This window comes from Hypanus sabinus, chromosome 23, assembly GCF_030144855.1.
Source record: "Hypanus sabinus isolate sHypSab1 chromosome 23, sHypSab1.hap1, whole genome shotgun sequence".
NCBI classification, from domain to species: Eukaryota; Metazoa; Chordata; class Chondrichthyes; order Myliobatiformes; family Dasyatidae; genus Hypanus; species Hypanus sabinus.
Window position 1 is genome coordinate 57,185,622 of NC_082728.1, and position 19,601 is coordinate 57,205,222.

Genomic DNA, 19,601 nt, shown 5'->3' on the forward strand with positions numbered 1-19,601 from the left:
AACACTATTCAGAAGATGTCACTGGAGAAGAGCACTTCCTGGGTAGCAACCCAGCAACAAAAGAATTCAGGCCAAGGCTGATACTTGTGGGAAGTGCTCAGTGGTTTACAGATTACAGCGGGTGATATAGAGGTCATTGACAATACTAGGTTAGACCATGAAAGAATCTGAGAGGTCTGAGGAACAGATACAAAGAGAAGCAACTGAAGGCAAAATTCAGAATGCAGGGAATCTACTTCACTTGATCACCAGAGCTGGTCTGAAGCAAGATCCATCCACAGGCAAGATATTGAAAAAGATCCTAAGAAAGCAGGTGGATACAATACTTAAATAAATCTAGAATTTGTCAACTATCTGAGCAAGTTCCTGGTATTCTCCCTAGGACATGTGAGCTTCTCAAAAGGTTGACCAGGAAGGATAAACAATGGTTCTAGTTTGCTGATTATGAGCACTGTTTCAAACTAATTAAACAACAGTAACCAAACTGGGTTGTGAAACTTTAATGATAAGAAGTAGCTAACAATACTTGCAGATGCCTCAGAGGAAGATCTCAGAGAAATAGTCCTGCAGGAAAATCAGTCACAAACAGAAATGTGATAGATGAGGATCTGCTGTAGGCACAGATTAAGAAGAAGCTACTCATTGTGATCTTTGTCCTGGAGATGTTTTATCTACACACATGGGAGATGTACACAATGCTCCTTGGCCATTGAGTAACTCCCATTATGCCCCTCCATAGAGCACCATTGTTTGGGCAGACTGCAAACAGAACCAAAATGTTGAGCCAAGCCGACATATATGGGACACAAGCACTGCCTAGGGTTCTGAGACTATCAGTCATTTGTGCAGGAGACTGAGAAGGCTGTTGTGCAGGAGGAAGTGAAGAAACAACTAAAGCAGGTGATTCAAACATAACAGAAGGAGACGCAGTATGAAAATGAGGATAATCTCTGACTGCTCTTCTGATGTGAGAAGACACCTCAAGTCAAGTCGAATTTATAGTTCTATGTGTGATACAGGTGCAATGAAAACTTATTTGCAGCAGCATCACAGGCACATAAGTACACACAGCACAGAACATCAATTATTCATAAACTTTAGAAGACAGTAAAGTAAGAGAAATAAATGCCTATGCAAAATTAAGACCTTAGTGGAAAAAAATACACAATCTGAGACAAGGCCACATTAGTGCAAGAGCTCCATATTGCTACATTGTTGAGATGGGGTCAGGGTTGTGCAGGTTGGTTCAAGAACCTGATGGTTGCAGGAAAGTAGATGTTCCTGAAGCTGGCGATGTGGGACCTCAAGTTTCTCCACCTCCTGCCTAATGGTAACAGCAAAAGGAGTTGATGTCTCGGATGGTGGGGGATCTTTAATGATAGTTGCCACCTTCTTTAGGAAGCACCTCCTGCAAATGCTGCCTGAAGAAAGTGGCATCAGCTTATGGACTGGGCTGTGCCCGCTACCCTCTGCAGCCTCTTGCATTGCTGGGTATTGGATTAACCATAACAGGCTATGATGCAATCAGTCAACATACTTCAAACTATCCAGTGACCCAAGTAGTTACCAAGCTACCCAAAATAAAACACATAGAAACCAGTCAGTTATCTTGGAAAATTTATTTTCCTTGTTTGATACTAAGAGATGTAGAATGTTATTTAAGTAATTCTAGATCTTCATACCATTAAGAATTTAACTAAGTGACCATCTGATCTCTATGTACATTATTCATCAAGCAGGGACTGGTTTGCCTGCCAGTGATTGAGTATGCACTCTCCTTCTGTAGGTTTACCTGTTGAATAAAGCACATCGTTATTTTGACTTACTGGCTGTCCTCCAGTTTCATGGAGAGTGATATTTAAACACTTACAACAACATGTGCAGTGTGCCTAATGTAGTAACACATCCAAAGATGATTCACAGCAGCGTATTAACAAAAAACTTGACAACAAGAGGGAGATATCAGAATATAGCTAAAAGCAGTGCTGCAGAAGGAGGGTTATTGAAATTTATATAGTCATTCAGCATAGAAACAGGACCACCTTGTCTATGTTGACCATGGAACGCTTACCTACACTAAGCACTTTCACCACTTTTTCTAAGCACTCTTGCCTTTTAAGACCATAAGATATAGGAGCAGAAGTAGGCCGTTCGGCCCATCGAGTCTGCTCCACCATTCAATCATGGGCTGATCTAATTCTTCCAATCATCCCCACTCCCCTGCCTTCTTCCCACACCCTTTAATGCCCTAACTAATCAAGAACCTATCTATCTCTGCATTAGATGCACCCGATGATTTGGCCTCCACAGCTGCTCATGGCAACAAATTCCACAGATTTACCCTCTGACTAAAGTAATTTTGCTGCATCCCTGTTTTAAATGGACATTCTTCTAACCTAAAGTCGTGCCCTCTTGTCCTAGACTCCCCTACCTTGGAAAATAACTTTGCCATATCTAATCTGTTAAGGCCTTTTAACATTTGGAAAGTTTCTGAGATTCCACCCCCCCACCCACCCAAATTCCAGGGAATTCAGCCCAAGAGCTGCCAGACATTCCTCATACGGTAACCCTTTCTTTCATTCCTAGAATCATTCTCGTGATTCTTCTCTGAACCCTCTCCAATGTCAGTATATCCTTTCTAAAATAAGGAGCCCAAAACTGCACACAATATTCTAAGTATGTTTCACGAGTGCCTTATAGAGCCTCAACATCACATCCCTGCTTTTATATATACCTCTGGAATATATTTCCCAGCATTTGGTCCATAGCCTTCAATGCCTTGCAGCTTCAAGTCTTTGTCCAGGTGCATATTAAATTTATCACCAATGCCCACTCAGGCTGTGCTTCCAGATAATAGCCACCCTCCGTATGAAAAGATTTTTTCTTAGATCCTCTCACCTTAGACCCAAAGAAACTTCTTTCCTTGAACTCTTAAGCCTTAGGAAAAGAAGTTTATTTTACCCTCATGATTTTGTACAGTTCTATTGGGTTCTCCTTCAGCCTGCTCTCCTTCAAATACAGCCTATGAAGTCAAAAGTTCAAGGTTCAAAGGTCAAGTTTAATGTCAGGGAAGCGTATACAATATATACCCTGAAATGCTTTTTCTTCACAAAACATCCACAAAAACAGAGAAGTACCCCAAAGATTGAAAGAAGTTTAAATGTGAGAGCCCCAAAGTCCCCTCCAGCTCCTCCCTCCTGCGTATAAGCGGCAGCGAGCAACGATACCCGCTACCCCCACCAGCAAAATAAACATGCATCGGTACCATCACTGAGCACAAGCATGTACTATGCAATAGCAAAGACGCAGACCAAAGATACCCCAAAAAGCTTTGCATTTCTTCTGAAATTCGACAACCCACAGGCAAGGGAGAGGGAGGTGTCCCCCATTTTCACAGTGAGCGGGAGACATAACAACAACCCACTGATTTATGATGTTGAAAGTCCGTTTCATTGTATTTTTCAAGCTTAGTGTCCAAGGATCACAAAGACTTCGGGTCTTCGGGCCCACAGCGAAAAATTTTCCGGCCTCCCCGACAATACACGAGTCTCCTGCCGTGACATCAATCTTCGATCCACCTGTCTCCAGAGCCCTGAGATCTTAAGGCTTCCAAACGTGATCGAGGTTCTCAGGCCAAACCCTTGGCATGTCGAATAACGGCCAGTCGAGGAAGCCTGAAAACGGGTCCTATTCCCACAAAGAACCGAAGCCTGCATGTAGCTCTAGGTTGGGGTCTTCAAAAGAACCCTGAAAGAAAAAAAGAAAGATCTTAAAGGTAGAAATAGAGTTGTTTCCAAAGATGAAAGCAAAAGAGTCGCCGTAAGGTGCCAGCATCCCTCCTAAGGCTCCCTTATAAAGGAAATGTTTCGTCCCAAGCAACATCATGGTGAATCTGTTCTGGAGCAACACAAAATTCTGGAGGAGCTCAGCAGGTCAGGCAGCATCTCTGGAGAGGAATAAACAGCTTGTATTCTTCTTTTCCCCCAACCTTCATATTCTGGCTTCTGTTCCCTTCCTTTCCAGTTCCAATGAAGAGTCTCGGCCTATAATGTCAACTGTTTATTTCCCTCTGCAGATACTGCATTCCACCAGCATTTTGTGTGTGTTACACAAGATTTCCTGCATCTGCAGAATCTCATATGTCTATGAATCCCTTTTGGACACTCTCCAGTGCTGTCCTATAGTATGGTAAGCAGAAATACACACAATACTACAACTGTGCCATCACTAATGTTTTATAAATATTCAATCAAAGCCTCCCTACCCTGGCAAAGGTGTATCTGCTTCATCATCCAATCTATCTATTCTTCCTGCTTCACTGATCTTTTGACCAATACACAGAGCTCCCTTTATTGCTGAGGATACCATTCATCATATATATCCTGCACTTACAGATCTTACCCAAAAGGCATCTCCTTACATATATTCCATGTGCCGTTACACTGCCCACTTGACCAGATGATCAATTTTGTTCTGTAGTTGTGGACTACCTTCTTCACTTACAACACCAATACCAATTGTTGTGTCATTTGCAAACATATCAATCATATCACTTATCTAACCACAATCAGTGAGCTGCTGAGGTTGAGAGCTTCATGTTACTAGGAGTGAACAGTCCTAGTCCGATCACATTGATGCCATGGCCAAGAAAGCTCACCAATTCCTCCACTTCCTCAAAAGATTAAAGAAATTTGGCATGAACCCATTGACCCTCACCAACTTTGATCAATGCTTCATACCATGCTGGACGCATAACAGTTTGGTATGGCAACTGCTTTGCCGGTGACTATAAGAAACTGCAGAGTTGTGGACACCATGGAAACCAGCCTCCCCTCTATTCACTCTGCCTATTCTTCTCGTTGCCTCTGTAAAGCAGCCAGCATAATCTAAGACCCCATCCACCCAGTCATTCTCGCTTTACCCCTCTCCTATAGGACAGAGGATGCAAAAGCACAAATAACCAGGCTCAAGGTCAGCTTATACCCTGTTTTCATAAGTATTGAATGATCCCCTAGTAAAGTAAGATGGCCTTTTGATCTCACAATCTATCTCATTGTGATCTTGCACCATTTGTTTACCTGCACTGCACTCTCTGTAACTATTACACTTAATCCTGCATTGTTATTGGTTTAATCTATATGAAAAGTATGTAGGAAAAGCTTTTCACTGTATTTCAGTACATTTGACAAAAATGAACCCTTTTCAATTACAATAATCTGTTAATGTATATAGTACAGAAGGGTCTCAGTACTGATCACATGGTATACCACAACCACTAAAACGGCCCTCTGTTTCTATCACCAAGTCGACTTATTCCACATGGAAGCCAAACAAATGGATCCCTGTGCCTTCTCCCAGTCCCTTCTCCCAGTCCCCGACAGGAATCAATTCACTCCAGGCAAGGCATAAATTAAACCAGGGTGCTTTCAGTATTTGCATTTCAGAACCATAAACAGTGTCATGCATATGGAACAGATTCTAGGGAGTAACAGATTTACATCTTCCACAGCCGTCTGCCAGAGGGGAGGAAGATAGACAATGATGCCAGATGTATTTTTAAATATCTCCTCCTAAATACTATTTTTTCCTCTTTACACCCAGAGATGTAAATATTAAATTATTTCTTTCTTGCCAGGGTTATAAACATCATTTTAGCTTTCAGATGCTGAGGGAGAGTCTGTCAGTTGCTAAGCAACAGGTTGTCTCAAACACCGAACACTAAGCTGTGGTGGGGGGGAGGTTTGGTGACTGGTGTCAATTATACCAACAAGAGTTTCAGATTTGAATCAGGGAGATCTCAGGCAGGAACAATCCTCTGATTTATAATTCCCCTTTCTTCTCCTTTTACCCCTACTTTGGAGAAGAGGGGGATGGCTGACAGCTGCTGAGTAATTCCATCAGTCTCTCTCCATCTCCTTCGGAACCGTTGTTGCATCCCGGTCTTCATTTTTGGGACCATAGGAGGAGACCCGGCCATGTGTTGAGACATCAGAGAGAGAGGAATGATTCCACAGAGGCACTTGTGTATTTTCCATGAAACAGATAGGTATCCTATCAAACATGAGAAACAGAGGCAGCAGAAGGCTTCGTGTCTGCTCCAGCATTCAATAAGACCATATCTGATACTTCACATCCGCACCATTTCCCTGCAATCACCCCTTATCTCTTGATTCCTTTGGTGGTGCAGACAGAAGCATGCTCTTCAGCCCACACTAACTATTGTACTTATCTATACTAGCCCCATTTATCCCCATTACATCCACAGCCTTCTATGCCTTGATGATCCAAATGCTTACCTAAACAATCTTAATTGTTATGACAGTTCCTGCCTCCACCAATTGGCCCATCGAGTCTGCTCCACCATTCCATCTTGGCTGATTTATTATCCCTTCAACCCCATTCTCCCACCTTGTCCCCATAACCTCTGACACCCTAACTAATCAAGAATAATTCTGAGGTTATGCTCTCTGGTTTTTGACTTCCCCACTGTAAGAAACATCCTTTCCATGCCCATTCTGTCTGTGCCTTCCAATATTTGACAGATTTCAATGAGATCCCCCTTCATTCTTCTAAACTCCACCAAGTACAAGCCCACAGCCATCAAACTCTCCTCATATGTTAGCCATTTCATTCCCATGATCATTCCCATGAACCTCCTCTGGACCCTCTCCAATGCCAGCACATCCTTTCTTAGCTAAGGGGCCTATTAAGGAGATAGATGAAGGTAGAGCAGTGGTTGTTGTCTGCATCGATCTTAGTAAGGCCTTTGACCAAGTCCCTCATGAGAGGCTAATCCAGAAGATTAGGATGCAAGTGGTCCACAGCAAATTTGCTGTTTGGATTCAGAACTAGCTTGCTCTTAGAAGAGATAGTGGTCAATGGAATTTATTTGAACTAGAGGTCTGTAATTAGTGGTGATCTACAGGGATGTGTACTGGGACCTCTGCTGTTTGTGATGTATATTAATGATCTGGATGAAAATGTAGATGGTTGGGTCAGAAAGTTTGCGGATGATACCAAGATTGGTGGAGCTATGGATAGTGTAGGAGACAGGCAAAGAGTACAGGATGATACAGATTAGTTGCAGATATGGGCAGAGAAAAGACAGATGGAGTTGAACCCAGATAAATGTGAGGTGTTGCACCTTGGTAGGGCAAATGCAAGGAGACTGTACACTGTTGAAGACAAGATCATAAACGGTGTTGCAGAGTAGTCAGATATTGGGATCCAAGTTCATAGCTCCTTGAAAGTGGCTACATGGGTTGAACGGGTGGTTAAGAAGGCTTATGGTATGTTTTATTTTATTTGTCGAGGTATTAAGTTCAAAAGTCAAGAGGTTATGTTGCAACTTTATAAAACTCTGGTTAGGCCCCATCTGGAGTTCTGCTTGCCTACTATAGGAAGGATGTTGAGGCTTTGGAGAGAGTTCAGAAGGGGTTTACCAGGACACTGCCTGGTTTAGAGGGCATGTGCTATCATGAGAGGCTGGATGAACTTGGGTTGTTTTCCCTGGAGCGGCAGATGCTGAGTGGAGATCTGGTAAAGGTTTATAAGATTATGGGAGATAAAGATAGAGTAGAGAGTGAGTATCTGTTTCCCAAAGTTGAAATGGCTAACACCAGAGGGCATGCATTCAAGGTGTGAGGGGTTAGGTTCAAGAGGGATGTGAGGGTAAGTTTTTTACTTAGGGAGTGGCGGCTGCCTGGTATGGTGGTAGAAGCAAATACATTAGAGGCTTTTAAGAAACATGATGAAGATAGAAGGGTAGGGGTTATTAGTTTTTTGGGTTTTTTAGCTGGTTTGGCACAATATTGTGTGCCAAAGGGCCTGTTCCTATGTTGTACTAAGTTCAATATTTAAAACTGATCACCATATTCCAAGTGTGGTCTGACCAATGCCTTATAAAGCCTTTGTGGCCCAATGAGCCCACATTGTCCAATTTCACACATGTGACCAATTAACCTGCTAACGTGTGTGTCAGAGGAAACTCTTGCAGTCATGGGAGAACATACAACTGTGAAATTGAACTCAGGTCACTGGTACTGTAATAGCATTATGCTAACTGTTAGACTTCCTTCATGGATCTCCCCTGCACCCTCTCCAACAAAATCACATCTTTCCTATAATGTGGCAAAAGTCTCACTAATCTTGGCCAAGAAAAGGAACATTTGCTTGATTTGCACATCACTGCATCTCCCTTCTCATTCCTGATCCTGATCTTTACAAGCAAGGGTTAAGAAAGTGTCCAGAGAAGGATAATTTTCACAAAATGTGCAGTCGGCTCAAGCAGTAGAGGTCCTTTTTGCACAGCAGGGGTCCTGAGCCATTTGATGGTGGAAGACAAATGAAGGATTCTGTGGTGACACTTAATATTCATTAATTAGTTTAATTATTCTGAAGTATTATTGACTTTTACCATGTAGATTCTGTTGACTATTAATACTTGTTTCATCACATGTATGTAAATAAGGAATTTGAACATCCACGTGATTACCAATCAGTTAATATCTGTATCCAACTAGTCAACTTCTGTCTAAAAATGACATATCTTTGTTCAACCTTCAGAACAGTTTGGTGACAGGCTGTGCTGTTCTCCTTGGCCACAAGTAAATTAAGTGTGATTGAGGAATGAATACAATTTTTCTGAGTCCATTTGATCAATGACAGCACTGGCACTCAACAAGTAGTAGTTTGATGAATAGACAGTGACAACTGTCCAATGTAGCACCCTTTCCATCAGGTCAGAGGGTTTTATTCCAGAGACCTGAAGCCTTGGCTGCTCTGTTCTTCTAAAAAGCTGTTAAACTGAGATCTGGCCTATAAAAGACCCTGTTGCAGGATCTTGAAGAAAGGCAGAATTCTCTGAAGAGGAATTTTAATCCAAAGAGCTGGCCAATATTTATTTAGCAATAAACATCATTAAAGATACATTTTCTGGTCATCATCTCCTTCCAGCTTTTGGGAGTTTGCTGTGACAAACTTGCCTGCCATATTTTACACTTCTAAAGCTGTGAAATTCTTTGGGATGGTTCTACATTTATGGAAAGCATGATACTGAAAGATGGTGAGTAAATTCTTTATTCCATCTCTTCATCTACTGCAAGTTGACATCTGAAACCAGAGACCAGTCCTATCACCTCTTCATGTCTCAATGCCATGGTTGGTGACACTGAGGTCCATGAGAAGAGATGAGATTTTATCACTGAATTCCTTCTTTAAAAAGATGGTTTACGTAAAGGTAAATCCAAGAAGGTAAGGCAGAGAAGTAATATCATTGTGAGGGGTCTTGAAAATGAACCAGAAAAAAAGAAAAAAATTGCATTTAGGTAGCACCTCCTTTGCTATAGGAAACAAGATAATGTTGAAAGCACAGTAGCAAATTGGCCCAGAGCCAGGTCTCACCAAGTAGAAAGTGGTAAAGACCAGATCCTGTTTCGTGGTATTGGCAACAGCATGGTTAAGTAACTGGTCTATAATCCAGAAGCTTGGATTATGGACATCCTGTAGGCATGAGTTCAAATTTCCACCAAGCAGATGCTGGAAGGATTCATTGAAACTTTGTGATTAGTCATGTGCTACAGGAATTGGTGCTGGGTCCTTTGTTACTGACAATATATATGAAAAACTTGGACCTGAATGAAGAAGTTATGATTAGGAAGTTTACAGTTGACCTGAAAATCGGTGTTGTTTTGGTTAATTATGTTTGTCTGAGGCCAAACTACAGGAAATAAAGCAGTTGGAAAATTGGGTTGAGGGCTGGCAGATTGAATTTGTTTTGAGAAGTCAAATTGCATGTGACATATAAAACAAACAGCAGGGGCTAAGCAACATTGATGAATAGAGGGACCCAAGAGCCTGAGTCCATAGTCTCCTGTAAATTTTAATAGAGCAGGATAAGGTGGTGAAGAAAGCTTATGCATGTTTACCTGCATAGATTAGGCCACAGAATATAAATGTAGGGACATTATGTTGCAACTTTGCAAAACACTGGCTAGGCCACACAATGTGCAGATCTGTTTGACACGAAAAGACAAAATGTGTATGCGCTGGAAAGATTCACCATGATATCCCCTGCATTGTTGGAATTTAGCTCTGGGGAGAGATTGGGCTGAGCTTGAGTTCCCCAGAGCAAAGGAGGCTGAGGGTGACCTGAGGGTACACCAAAGTATGAAGACATGGATAGGGTAGATAGGCAGTATCCTTTTTCCGTGATGGGACATCAGTTTAAGGCAAGAGGTTGGAGATTTAAAGGAAATTTCCAAGTGTAATTCTTTTACACAGGGAGAGACTTACAATAGCATGCAAAAGTTTGGGCACCCCGGTCAAGATTTCTGTTACTGTGAATAGCTAAGCGAGTAAAAGATGACCTGATTTCCAAAAGGCATAAAGTTAAAGATGACACATTTCCTTAATATTTTAAGCAAGATTACTTATTTATTTATTTTTTTCTGATGACTCTTCTAGTGCACCACCATTCCAGAGTCTGCTAAATCTTCTTGAAGCTCTTTTACAGACAAACGGGGGTTTTGATTTGCCTTTCTAGCAATCCTACGAGCAATTCTCTCAGAAAGTTTTCTTGGTCTTCCAGACCTCATCTTGACCTCCACCATTCCTGTTAACTGCCATTTCTTAATTACGTTACAAACTGAGGAAACGGCTACCTGAAAATGCTTTGCTATCTTCTTATAACCTTCTCCTGCTTTGTGGGCATCATTTAATTTTCAGAGTGCTAGGCAGCTGCTTAGAGGAGCCCACGGCTGCTGATTGTTGGGACAAAGTTTCGTATTATTCTTCTTCTTCTACTTCCGGCAGTTTAGACGCATCTAGGGGTATTATTGCAATTTCTTTTTTGTACAAAGGATGTACAATTCATTACAGAATTTCAAGAAACTCAAATTCTCGAATATAAACTAGTGACATGTAGAAACGGAATAATAAACTTTTCAATCAGATGGTGGTTCTCTTGGTGGCCAAACAAAGATTTAATAGAAAAACAAAATACATTTAAGTCAGACAGCCTTTTGAGCAATATTCTTCTTTCAATTTTATACAGATTACAACTCAGCAAAACATGCTGAACTGTCTCTGAACTACCACAGTCACATAATCCAGTTGGATGTTTTCCTATTGTCTTTAATTAATAGTTTAGCCCACAATGTCCCAACTTAAGTCTTGTTAATTTCACCTTATCTCTATGATTTAAAGAGTAACAGTCTGAGAACCTTTTAACTAGAGGGTGACTAGAAAAGAACTGCCTTCCCTTTAATTCATTTTTCCAATCTTCTTGCCATTTCTTCTCTATACCTTTTTTTATCGTACCTTTTAATTCTGCTCTGCCTAGGGGTATTCAAATTCCTACTTGCCTGCTCTGTAAGGAAGACTTTTCAATGCCATCCACAATTTCATTTCCCTCCACCCCAGCATGCCCAGGTATCCATGTAAATCTAACTTCACAATCCATCTTCCCTACTCTAAACAAAACTAAGAGAATCTCAATAACTATGTCAGGAGAAGCTTTCGATTTATTCCCTTTTATAGCCTCTAAGGCAGCAGCAGAATCCGAACAGACGACAACCCTGCATGGTCGAGAGTCTTCTATCCACCATAAGGCCCAGAGGATTGCTAATAATTCTGTTGCAAAGACAGAAACACCATCTGAAACCCGGTGACCATTCTCAACTCCAAGTTGAGACACGTACATCCCAGATCCTGTCTTACTGCTCTCTGGGTCCACTGGGACAAGGTTTGAGGAGTCAGGGTATTTATAAAGCTTTGAAATTTGCATCATCTGGCCTTTCCTAACGATGACTGTGAACAAGCCATAGCCCTAACAAGCTAATTAAGGACTGAGACCTTGATAAAAGTTATCTGAGAGCTCAAATCTCCTGGGGTGCCCAACTTTTGCATGGTGCTCCTTTCCTTTTTTTCACTTTTAAATTGTACAAAACAAAAATAATACACTAATCTTGCTTAAAATGTTGAAAAGAATGTTTCATCTTTAACTTTATGACTTTTGGAGATCAGTTCACCTTCTACTCACTAAACTATTCACAGTAACAGAAGTTTTGTCCAGGGGTGCCCAAACTTTTACATACAACTGTATATCTGGAACATATTGCCAGAGGAGATGGTGGAATCAGATACAAACACTACAGTTAAGAGGCTTTTAAAAAGACATTTAAGTAGGCAAAGCATAGAAATATACAGTCCTGGTACAGGCAAGTGTAGGTGGGCAAAAGGGTTGGCTTGGACATGATGGGCCAAGTGGTCTGTTTCTGTGCTGTACAGCTCCATAAGTCCAGTTAGTGATTTGAATGACAATGTCTTAGTAATAATGGCTGCAAAAGCCATTGGTTTGTTGTAAAATTTCATCTAGTTCACTAATGTCCTTTGGAGTAGGAGAACTCTCGTCTCTTATCTAAACTTGCCTACAAGTGACTCCAGGTACCCTCTATGTAGTTAACCTGAAACAGCTAAGCAAGCAAGCCAACTAGCTCTGGGCTAATTAGGGATGGTCAATAGATGCCAGTGATGCCCAGAGCCCCAAAAAAAATTACTGAGGAGAACCCATCAAACACAAACCCCCAATAACTCCCAAGCAGGAGAGCTCTCTCTTATTGCGTACCAGTTAAGTCAAAACCAGATGCACAGGAAAAGAGGGCAAGTATTTAAACTGAGCAGGATTGTAAGAGGAGAGGAACCAACCTAGTTTTCCATTCTTGATCACTGTCCAGAAATTCCTCCATTTACTTGTAACTTCAACAACTTAAACTCTATATTCACAAGAATATGCAGTGAGAGTGAAGGGTTAAAAGAGGAAGACATTCCATTATGGCAACACTTCCACATATTCCTGAGAAGTTCCAATGTTTTTCATACATAATTAATTATTTTAAATATTAGTGCTTACAATGTAGAGAGGTCATAGGCACAGGAAGGTTCTACAAAGACAAGTCAAGCAGTCCTTTTGCAAGGGTGGGGTGCGGCCTCAACCAGAAACATCATCTGAAACTTGTTACCTCCACAGATGTTACTTGACATGCTGACTTCCTCCAGTGCCCTGTCTTTTGTTCCAGATTCTATGCCAATTCATCCATTTTAATGTTGCTATTGCTAAGAGAGGATGCCTTTTAAAATCATACCATGTCACCTGCACTAGCAAACATTAAGATTATCCTGCCACGATTGAACACACCCCAGAGGACCAGATTAGGTTATCTGTACAAGGTCCTGGATCAGGCCCAATGCCCACAATCTGCAGACCAGTGGAGCTGATCTGGGCAGTGAGGGGGTGGGAATGCTGATCAAGAACAGGATCAGTCAGGTAACTGACAGTTTTAGACTTCATGTTTTGTTTTTAACAAGTAAGGAATCTACAAAATAAGAATCATCCTTTAAATTGAACTGTACAGAAATTCCTTCGATCAGAGGCTAGTGAATCTCTTCAATTCTCTTCCCCTGAAAGTAGTGGAGGCCAGATCATTAGATATATTTAAGATGAGGATGGATAAATATTTGAAAGATTGAGGAATTAAAGATATTGGGGAATTTTTACAAAAGGGCCTGCTTCCCCTTCAGGTCAGCATAGATCATCCATGATCATATTAAATAAGTGGTACAGGCTTGAGTGCATTGCTCCAAGGTGCGCGGGTGCATGGCCATGCATTAGCTGAAATGCTCCCACACAGATAGCCTTTGTTGCAGCACAGCTAGAATTTTCTCCTGTATAATGGTAATATAATTTTGAAATTATGTTAATATAATTTTGAAATCTATGTTAATATAATTGTGAAATGTCCTGTAATCAATTATGTGTTAATGAATATAATCCATAATTTTTCTAAATAATAAATGTACCACATCCTTTACTTTGTAACATTTTAGAGCTTTGACATATTTACATTGTCAGGCAGTGTTTCAGGTTACAACCATAAACACAGAATGGAAATCCGTAGCTTGTTGGTAATAAATTGCTGGCCAACTAAACGCCAATGCCATCTCGTCAAAATCTTTTATTTTTGCCTTTATGCCTGGTGGTTGTTTTGACTGCCTGACATCATTTACTTGTGTTGTGAGTTGTGCTTTGTGTTTGTTTGATCTGAAAACCTCTAAATTCTGTTTTAGTAAGTGATCTTTCATAATCTAACAAGAATTTTAAAAAATTGATAGAACAAGGTAAATTTGTTTCTTTAAATGTTATGACTGTGGTTATTTTATTAAAATTATAAATTTTGACTTAACCTTGATAAATGTTTCAACTAATAATAATCATTATTTTTAGTATTCACAAATAACAATTATTATTGTTTTTAGTATCCTAAGGATATTGAAAAGCAGAAGCGTTAAATGCTTTGAAGAACGAAGTTCATACAAAATTTATAGTTTATTCATAGTATGCATATTACAAAAAAAATTTAAAGTGTCGTGCAGGTTTCAGGCCATGTAAAAATTTCCTGCTCAGTGCAATGGTTAGTCTGCACAGCTGTAAAAAAAAGTTAGAGGTGTCATTGCTTGAGGGGCCTAGTGACCTCCTACTCCTATGTTCTTGTGTTAAATGGAGGTACTAGCCCCAATTGCTGTAAAGTGTGCATGGTAGAGAGAGCAAGATACATCATGTTAGGATGCTCTGCTCCCCATAGTCAGAAACTGGTTGTCAAGCATTTGAAGAACAGTGGGAGACTGCAGGTGCTGGAATCAGAAACAACACTCAAAATGCTGGAGGGACTCAGAAGATCTGGATGCATCCGTAAAAGGAAATGAACAGTCAACATTCTGAGTGGAGACCGTTCATCTGAACTAAAAGATGAATAAGAAATAGTCAGTATAAAGACAGGGGTGGAAGGGATGGAGCAAGAGCTGGAAAGCAGCAGGTGGATGCAGCTGAGGAGGGGAAAACCAGGTGGAGGAGGGGAGAGTGGATGATGGGCAGATGAAGGGGTGGAGGAGGAGAAAGAAAGTGGGTGATGGGATCTGGGTGGGTTTTTGGAAGAACTGGATACATAAGGAGGAGAGAGAAAGGGGACAAACAGGAAGCAGGTCAACTGAAGTTGCAGAATTCAACATTAATGCTGTTGGATTCTGGACTATCCAGTTGGAGTGTGATGTGCTGTTCCTGTAGTTTGTGGTTAGCCTCACTCTGGCAGTGGAGAGAAGGGTAGGGGAATTAACAATGAAGATCAATACACAGACATTAGATGAGGGGGACAAGAGTATAGAAGCAAAGGTGAAGGGACAATGGATGTAGGGGAGAGAGTGGGGGATGGGGAATGTTCTAGAGAGGGAGTATTGGAGAAGGGCAAAGGAGAAATGGAGAAAAGGTGGTGCAGAGGGTGAGACTGGATAAGATGTTGAAATGAATTGGAAAGAGAGAAACCCATAGATAAATAAGTGACAAGTATGGGGAGGAATGGAGTATAAAGGGTGTGAAGCAGGGGACATAGGGAGGGAGGTGGTCTCTGAAGGGAAATGGGTGTGGAGATGAAATTGAGAGTGACCAGTAAGGGAAAGGGTAAGGAGGGAAGGAAGGGGAGGAGGAAGGCAGACCAGGGAGTTAAGAGGAATAGTAGAGGGACGAGCGAGTTGAGTGCAGAAGGCTGGGAACGGGGAGGCAACATGGATAGCAGTTAATCAGCCCGTTGCTGAGGTACAAGACCAGGCGGGAGGAGACTGCTCCTGTGAGAGTTAAACTGAAAGTAAAGTGCCTGAGCTCTGATGACTAATGTTGCAGCCCCTCCCTCCTTTGCTTGAGATGATCACCTGTAGATGAGCGAGAGAGAGGGAGGGGGTCGGCACTACACATACGGAGCCAGTCTTACTGGGCTAGGATCCCGGAGCCGGGATTGGACATGGAGCTCCCTCTGTCCGGAGCTCCCTTTCGCTAACCCGGGCCAGGGAGTGCCGAAGCCCGGGGCGGTTCTACCATCGCGTCGCGTCTCTCGATTTTACTTCCTTTCCCTCAACCTGCCATGCCTCGCAAAAAGAGTTCCCAGCCGAGCCAGAGCAGCGTCGACCTGTCGAATGGAGCGCCCAAGTCTCCTTTGCACCGCTCCGGGTCCAGCAGTGAGATCCACGACCTGACATACAAGGTGTGTAGTTCTGGATGCGAATATGTTTTTTTTTAAAACTAGCAGCAAGAAATCCAGCAAATTAGCTGTTTAACCAGTTCCGTGCCCGCGAGGGGTCTAGGAGAGGTTTGTTCGGATACTGAGTGTATTAGGGACCGAAGGGGATTGGAGTTGGAGGGGTGAGGAGTCTCTCAGTCTCCGCCCCCCCCCCCCCCCCCCACACCCCGCCTGCTAGTCTCTCCGGGTCTGGTGACGAACGCAAGCTTTAGTAATTTTAGTCATCGAGCTGGTATAAACAGAGAACTGTTGAGCATTTTAACAAGGTTTGTTTTCCATCTTGGAATCCTGCAGCGTAGAAATAGGCCACTCGGCCCATTCGACTTGAGTTGCCCCAGGCAGTTTGACCAATTCCTCCCAGCCCCTTTCGGTGATGGACAGAGGGAAAGGAAAACCAGTGTTAGTACAGGCAGAGCTGCAATATTGTCATTTAAAAAAAATCTGATTCACTAATTCCTCCAGAGAAGAAAGTCTACCATCCTTACCTAATCTGTACCAGACCAACAAGTCCTTCCCTGTCATGATGTGATATTATCACTCGCAAGTACTCCAACAGGAGGTCATTCACTCTCCCCCCCCCCAAATATAAATACCTGCAGATCATATACAAGGCTGGTATCCAGCAATGAGTGATTTACTTAAAGGCAACCCACCTTCCACAAGATACAAGTCAAGATTGTGTCTATATATTTTCCTCAAAACCATTCCGGCCAAAGCAGGCCACCCCCCCCCCCCCCATCATCCTAAACATCGATCCCCTCTGATACTAATGCACAGTGACTGCAGTGGGTAGAATCTACAAAATGCACTGCAGTTATTAGCCATATCTGCTGTGATTTTTTTAAACCTTGTGTGGACATCCCAATGCATCTTATTTCTTCTCTTTGATATCGAATGGCAAATTCACCAGATTGGATAAGTAGCCTGCCATCTCCAAAGTCCTTAGGGCTACCATTGGCCAAAAAAGTAACTGGACCAGCCAGATAACTAGAGATTCTGTGGCTGCTGGAGGTCTTTACTTATTGTTTATTCATTGAGATACAGTGTGGAATAGACCCTTCGAGCCAAGAGGCCCATCAATCCCCCAATTTAATCTCAGCCTAATCACGGGACAATTTATAATGACCAATTAATCTACCAACCAGGATGTCTTCAGACTGTGGGAGGAAACCGGATCACCTGGAGGAAACCCACGCAGTCATGGGGGAGAACGTACAAACTCCTTACAGGCAGCAACAGGAACATCTTGAGCAACACATGCAAAATGCTGAAGGAACTCAGCAAGTCAGACAGCATTAATGGAGGGAAATAAACAGTCGATGTATTAGACTGAGACCCTTCATCAAAACTGAAGCTGAGTTCTTTCAGCATTTTATGTGTACTGCTGCAGCCAGTCAATCGCCTGTCACATGAAGCAAGTGACATACCTTCTGACTTTGCAGATTCTTTCTTGTGCCTACAAGCCAGGGATCAGCTGGAATACGTTCCACTTGTCTTACTAGGTGAAGCTGTACAAACACTCAAGGAACTCTATCATCAACACAGTAGGAGGACAGTTATGTATCATCTATATTGGACATTGGTGAGGCCTCATTTCATCCAGTTTGAGCAAGGAAACGCTAGTCAGACTAGGCTTCTATCTACTTCAGTTTAGAAGAGTCAGAGTAGATTTCACTGAAAGGTGTAAGATCTTGCAGTGTCTTGACAGAGGATGTGAGGAACACATTTCTTCTTGTGGAAGGATCCAGAATGAGCATTCACGGTTTAAAAGTAAGGACTTGCTCTTTTGTGTTTCTCCTAGAGATTTCTGATGGACTTCTCCTTGGGATACCAAAGCCAGATTTTGAACATTAAGGCAGAAGTACGTGGATTCTTGACAACCAAAAGGGTGAAGGATTACCAGTGGGGATGTAGAACTGGGGTCACGTTGGCAGTGGAAAAAGCTGGAGGGACAAAATGGCCTTTTCCTCTCCTACTTCATGTGATCAGCTCCCAATCCCCAAATATCACACAAGCCGCCTTAATTCCAAGTGCCTAGTGTGATGCATTCCAGATCAGCTTTGATCCTATCCTTTATAAACCTGAGGTCATTCAAAATCTTCAGTGTGAGGGAGCGAAGAATAGCTCCAAATGTAAATAAGGGAGAGGTAGGAAAATAGAGACAAAGTTAAAGGATCAGTCAGTCATGATGCAGTGACAAACATTTTCAGGAATCTTTCAAAATACGCATAATAGATACATTCTAACAAGTAAAAAAAGTTTCGGGGGAGAACCTAGCATTCATGGTTAATCAAAAATGTTAAAAGCTATATAAAACTTAAAGGGGACATGAAAGTATATGATTGTGCGTAGACAAGTGGCAAGTAAGAGGATCGAATATGAAAATAAACAGCAAAAATTTATCAAGGGATTACTAAAAAGGAAATGAGAAAAAAATGAATTTCTAAAGAAAAGAAAATAATTTATTAAGTAGGAATTGATTCTGTAAAATCTGTGTTTAGGGGATTGCTATTGGAAGATGGGGAGGTTACAGGTGAATTAAACAGGTATTTTGCATTAATCACTTGGGAGGTTATGCATGATATTCTAGGAATTGCCATAAATAAGGGATCAGAAGGAATGAGGAACTAGGGGAAATTCCAGTGGAATTCCAGCCAAATACAGTGGAACTGAACTGAACTGAACAAATAGTTGGAGTGCAGGCCAAGTCTTGAATCCTTGGACTTCAACCAAGATCTTAATAGAAGAGACTAGTGAGAGAGGTGATGTGTCAGTTTTAACTTTCCCTCAATTGGAGAGATGTTCTATTAGATAAGAAAAAAGTAAAATCTCAAAAAGGGAAGGAGACAGAAAACAGAAAACTATAGGCCAATTTGCATAACATCTATCCCAGGGAAAATGCCAGGATTATAATTAGAGTATATAACAGAACACAGAAAAAAATTCCAGTGTAATTAGGCAAAATTAACATGGTTTTGTGAAAGATAAATCACATTTGACCAACTAGTAGGCATCTTCTGAAGTGATGTGCTGTGGGTATGTTACATTTATATTACCAGAAGACACTAGGTAAGGTGCCACAACAAAGATTATTGTAAAAAGTAAAGGCTTTTGACATGGAAGGGTAATGTACTGGCATGGGACACAAGATTGGTCATCTGACAGAGAACAGATATAGGCAATGAATTTTTCTCTGGTTCACAGGCTGTCCAATTTGTGGTACACCACAGGGGTCATCACTGGGTTTCAACATTTTTACAATGTATATAAATGACTTGAATGAAAGTACCAAAGGTGTGCTTGCTAAGTTTGATGATGTTACAAGGAAGTAAGTTATGAAGAAGACATGGGGAGGTCAGGAAGGGCTATAGTTAGGTTGAGTGGGCAAGGTACTGGCAAACTGACTTGCTGTAGGAGGATAGGAAATTGTCTATTTGACAGGAAACTTTTTTCAAAAATATGTTATCTAAATAGTTTAAT

At 41.6% G+C, this 19,601-nt stretch overlaps 1 protein-coding gene across 2 annotated transcripts in view; it reads left to right on the forward strand.

Moving 5' to 3' along the window:
- Positions 1–15,537: 15,537 nt before the first annotated feature.
- Positions 15,538–19,601, forward strand: part of LOC132380216 (ras-related protein Rab-37-like) — a 102,714-nt gene continuing 98,650 nt past the window's right edge. The window contains exon 1 of one of the 2 annotated variants that reach the window (XM_059948923.1): positions 15,538–16,085. In XM_059948923.1, the coding sequence (XP_059804906.1) occupies positions 15,966–16,085 (120 nt within the window). In that variant the 5' untranslated portion in view covers positions 15,538–15,965. The remainder of the gene's footprint in view (positions 16,086–19,601) is intronic. The other variant, XM_059948922.1, reaches the window with a different exon arrangement.